This window comes from Megalobrama amblycephala, linkage group LG18 (genome assembly GCF_018812025.1).
Source record: "Megalobrama amblycephala isolate DHTTF-2021 linkage group LG18, ASM1881202v1, whole genome shotgun sequence".
NCBI lineage: Eukaryota > Metazoa > Chordata > Actinopteri > Cypriniformes > Xenocyprididae > Megalobrama > Megalobrama amblycephala.
Genome location: NC_063061.1, coordinates 33248640 through 33253712, shown reverse-complemented (window position 1 = coordinate 33253712; position 5073 = coordinate 33248640). Strand labels below are relative to the sequence as shown.

The window sequence follows — 5073 nt, the reverse complement described above, 5'->3', positions numbered from 1 at the left end:
CGAACAGACTTGTATCAAACTTGCATTCCTGATGATTCAAACCCTGACAGTACAGACTCTCAAATCCATTCATTCAGCCTAGATTGCTCAACAGTAGATAGTGACATAGATGTCCAAGACCTACAGGATTTGGTTAAACACAAAGTAGCATCACTGTTACTTCGCATGCAAACAACTCTACATGTCTCAAAAGCCACCACACAGGAAATTGTAAATGAGCTTTGCAGTGTTTATTCAATTGTGCAAGAGTTCACTCCAAGAATAATTGAAAGTGTATTGGTTAAGCACAATTGTGTATTAACCAATGAAGTGACTGCTGCCTTAGCTGAGATAGTCGAAAAAACAAATCCTAACTTCCCTTTCAAAGAGTGGCCCGTTTGCAACCGAATACAAAAGAACCACTTATTACAAGGACAACTTCAAAGTAATTGAGCCAGTTGAATATTTTTTAGAATCGTCCTCTCAAAAAAAGTTTGTTTATATTCCAATTTTGAAAGTTTTGACCGAGTTGTTGAACCGTGATGACATTTTGGATAAAGTCCTGCAGGAAACTGCTGACCAGTCCGGTCAGATTAAGACATACAGAGATGGACTGTACTGCAAAGGCAATCCTTTGCTCTCCTCAGAGAGTTTAAGCATTGCACTTGGGATGTATATAGATGACTATGAGGTATGTAACCCACTGGGAACATCAAAAAAAAAGCATAAGGTCTGTGCAGTGTATTGGGTGATATCAAACTTGCCAGCACAGTATAGGTCTTCAGTACAGTCAATTTTTCTGGCTTGTCTGTGTAATAGCAATGATGTAAAGAATTATGGCTATGATGCCATTTTTCAACCACTGATTAGGGACATTCAAGTCCTTGAAGAGGACGGATTGTATGTTCAAAAATTGGGAACAAGTGTCAAGGGTTCTGTGTTGTATGTGTCAGCGGACAACTTGGGGGCCCACTCACTAGCTGGCTTTCAAGAAAGTTTCAATGTTGATAAATTCTGCAGATTTTGCCTAGCTAGTCGCAAGGATATTGACTTGCATGAAGTCAGAGAGGGGGTGTTTCCACTCAGGACGATTGAAACTCACAAACAGACCCTTGAGGAATTGAAGACGAATTCACTGGTTTCTCTGGATGGAGTAAAGAGAGACTGTGTTCTTGATAAACTTAATTATTTCCAGACAGTGCAAGGGTTTCCTCCAGATTTTATGCATGACCTGTTTGAAGGTATAGTACCAACAGAGTTAAGTCTTTGCATAAAGTCCCTTATTTCCAAAAGGTACTTCACATTAGATGACCTTAATGACATCATCAAGTCTTTTCCTTTCAAGTTTACTGATAAAACTAACAAACCACAACAAATTTCAAAGACATTTGTGTCAAAACATTCAATTGGTGGAAACTGCCATGAAAACTGGACTCTGTTAAGGCTACTGCCATTGATGATGGGTCACAGAGTACCAGAAGGAGACAAAATTTGGCAAATCATACTAGATCTGAAAGATATTGTTGAGCTCCTAGCTACTGGACAATTCACTGATGAGACACTGTGCTACTTGGAGTCCAAAATCTCAGAGCACAGGTGCTTGCTGAAAGAGTGTTTTCCAGATTTCCACATTCTCCCGAAGCATCATTTTTTAGAACATTATCCTGAAATGATTAGTCGATTTGGGCCTCTGACTGATTTTTGGACTATTCGCTTTGAGGCGAAACACAACTTCTTTAAGAGAGTTGTACATGATGGTAAAAACTTCAAGAATGTCTTGCTCACTCAGGCCAAAAAGCACCAGCTTGCTTTGGCTTACTACCTTGATTTGCCAAGTGTTTTCAAACCTGATCTAGAAGTAGGACATGTTGCTGTCGTTTCACCTGACACACTTGAACGTTCAGTGAGGCAGGCCATTGAGCATAAATATGGAAACACAAACACTGTATTTCTTTCAACCCATGCATGCATTAATGGTACCAAGTACTCGGAGGGAATGTTTTTGTCTGTAGGGCACACCAGTGGACTGCCTGACTTTGGCGAGATTGTTAAAATGATAATTGTTAACAACAAAGTGTCATTCATCCTCAAACCTTTCAAAGCCTGGTACATAGAGCATTTGCGAAGTTATGAGCTGACGAGTAATTGCACTTCTGAACTGCAGGTTGTGGAACCCCAGGAGCTTAATGGATACCATCCACTTTATCCATATGTAAGAGCTGGAAAGCTATACATCACACCAAAAACCTTCTTGCTTCACTAAGGTACGTTTGTTGAAATGCACATGATTTTCTAGGTGTTCACATTTAAGGGTTAGTTCACCCAAAAATGAAATTTCTGTCATTAATTACTCACCCTCATGTTGATCCCCACCCGTAAGACTTTGGTTCGTCTTCTGAACACAAATTAAGATATTTTTGATCAAACTTGAAGGTATCTGATCCACACATAGGCAGCAACGTCATTGCACCTTTTGACATCCAGAAAGGTAGTTAAAAACATGGTTAAAATAGTCAGTGTGACTGCAGTGGTTCAACCTTAATGTTATGAAGCAACGTGAATACTTTTTGTGTGCAAAAACAAAACAAAAATAAAGATTTCATTCAACAATTTGAACCATTGTCATATGTAGTGAACTCAGTGCAGGCTTCCTTGCTTATGACCGAATGCCGGCTCATTCTTGGCTGGGTCCTGTGTCAGCATCACATGCATGTGTTGTGCTGCTCACATGTTCAGCATCTGCTACTGAGTTGGTGTTTGGACATAAACAAGGAGGCCTGCATTGAGTTCGCTACGTATGCTATTTTTGTTTTGTTTTTGCACACAAAAAGTATTCTCGTTGCTTCATAACATTAAGGTTGAACCACTGCAGTCAAACTATTTTAACCATGTTTTTAACTACCTTTCTGGATGTCAAATGGTGCAATGACGTTGCTGCCTATGTGTGGATCAGATACCCTCGGATTTCATCAAAAATATCTTAATTTGTGTTCCGAAGATGAACAAAGGTCTTACGGGTGTGGAACAACGAGAGTGAATAATTAATGACAGAAATTTCATTTTTGGGTGAACTAAACCTTTAAAGAATGTAATCATCAATCAATATAGTCACATCTTTTTACTCTTTCCCCAGTTGAAGAGAAACCCTGGAATTTCCTATTCTTATAACAAAATGCTGTTTCGCGTGATCATCTCCCCACAGAACATTCAAAAAGTTAGACTTGATCCTGTTCCAGATTCTGTTGATGGCCTCAAGCTTGAACTTAAAAGCATGCTCCAGCTGAAAGACCCTTTTGACCTTCAATATGAAGATGAAGATTTCCATGATTTCTGTAACCTTACACATTTAGCTGATCTGCCCAAAGACAAGGTGACACTGAAGGTCCTTTTCACCACCTTTCCAGATACACTCTCAGACTCCAGTTTAGACACTGTAATTTTAAGTGAATCATCATCTCCATCAACTTCTTCACCCAGCATCCATTCAGAGCCATCTGCCACCCGTTTGCAGCCATGGCCAACTGCCTTTCCCATCCCAGTTTTTACATATGATGTGGAGCTGAGGCTAAGACATGGTAATGAGGCATTTCGAAAGGATGGAACACTTCTGTCAATTCCCAGGGACATGAAGATTGAGATCCTTGAGAAACTTGCAGAAACCATATACTCATACAAAGCCTACCCTGGGAATGAAGAGATTGACAGTGTAGCGGCCGCCTTAATTGAAAAACACCCCTGTCTTAAAGAGCCAAGCTCCACATCTGGATGGTATGGGTGGAAAATTAGTTTAAAGTTTAAGATGGGAAACTACAGACAAAAGCTGAGAGATGCAGGTTGTCAGGAATTGAAAGTGAATTCTGAAAAGAGAGGTCTTGGGGAGACGAGAGGAAAGCGAAACAAAGTGAAGAAACCTAGACGTTGTGAAACAAATTTTCTTCCAGATCTACCTCAGGGCAAAGACAAGGAAAATTTAGATAAAGAAAGAGAGCAAATAGCTGATGAGATGAAGAAGAGGACTCCAGACATCACCTTTGTTGATGCTGCTATGAGTAGCACATATTCTTTGAGAAGACAAGAAGTCGTTGAGGAGGAGCCACCAGTGTCACAAATGAAAGTCCGATGGCCTGCACTTTTTACGGAGAGACAGGTAAACTGTGTTGATTTGTTTCTGTGTGCTTTGAAATTGATCAGAAAATCTTGGGCTATTAAAGATGTGCTGTTCTTTTAGAAGGTATGGGCAAACTTAAAGGGTTAGTTCACCCAAAAATGAAAATAATGTCATTTATTACTCACCCTCATGTCGTTCTACACCTGTAAGACCTTCGTTAATCTTTGAAACGCAAATTGAGATATTTTTGTTGATCCATTAATGTACAAAAAACATATTTAAATCAGTTCATGTGAGTACAGTGGTTCAATATTAATATTATAAAGCCACAAGAATATTCTTGTCGCTTTATAATATTAATATTGATCCACTGTACTCACATGAACTGATTTAAATATGTTTTTTGTACATTAATAGATATTGAGAGAGGAAATGTCATTGCTGGCTATGGAGGCCTCATGGAGCCATTGGATTTCAACAAAAATATCTTATTTTGCGTTCTGAAGATGAACGAAGGTCTTACGGGTGTGGAACGACATGAGGGTGAGTAATTAATGACAGAATTTTCATTTTTGGGTGAACTAACCCTTTAATATCCTCAGATGATATGACCAGTTCAGTCAAGTTGAGTGAAATGAAAATGTTTTAACTTCCTGCATTGTTTTAATTTAGTACTGTTAAAGACTGTCACTGAGACCCTTCTGTCTTTGTTAAATTTTTAAATGTATTTGTTTTTATAGATCAGCAAAGAATTCACCAGGCTTGTGTCAAAGGACCTGAGCAAGTCCTTTTTTGAAGGCCTAGATGGTCATCTCTCAAAGCTGATACAGTTATTCAGGTCAAAGCGTTATGAGGACATTCCAGAAATGACTTCAATACTGGAGAGCCTTGATAAGGATGTGAGTCAATTTGTTTTAAAGCAGTCTTTATATCCCCCAAATGACAATTGTGAATATTTACTCACTTTCATGTTTGTCTAAACCTCT

At 39.0% G+C, this 5073-nt stretch overlaps 1 protein-coding gene across 1 annotated transcript; it reads left to right on the top strand.

The window, feature by feature from the left end:
• The first annotated feature begins 354 nt into the window (after window positions 1-354).
• LOC125252304 (sterile alpha motif domain-containing protein 3-like) lies at window positions 355-5067 on the top strand. The gene is made up of 3 exons (XM_048165490.1): window positions 355-2243; window positions 3113-4126; window positions 4828-5067. Exons 2-3 carry the CDS (start codon window positions 3152-3154, stop codon window positions 5065-5067), a joined length of 1215 nt encoding a protein of 404 aa, XP_048021447.1. The 5' UTR covers window positions 355-2243; window positions 3113-3151.
• Window positions 5068-5073: the final 6 nt, after the last annotated feature.

What these genes read in the sequence shown, in the direction of transcription:
- LOC125252304 (XM_048165490.1), top strand. Translation starts at nt 3,152, where the DNA reads ATGCTGTTTCGCGTGATCATCTCCCCACAGAACATTCAAAAAGTTAGA. An exon ending in CACTTTTTACGGAGAGACAG is followed by an intron (nt 4,127 to 4,827) that starts GTAAACTGTGTT and finishes TTGTTTTTATAG; the next exon opens with ATCAGCAAAGAATTCACCAG.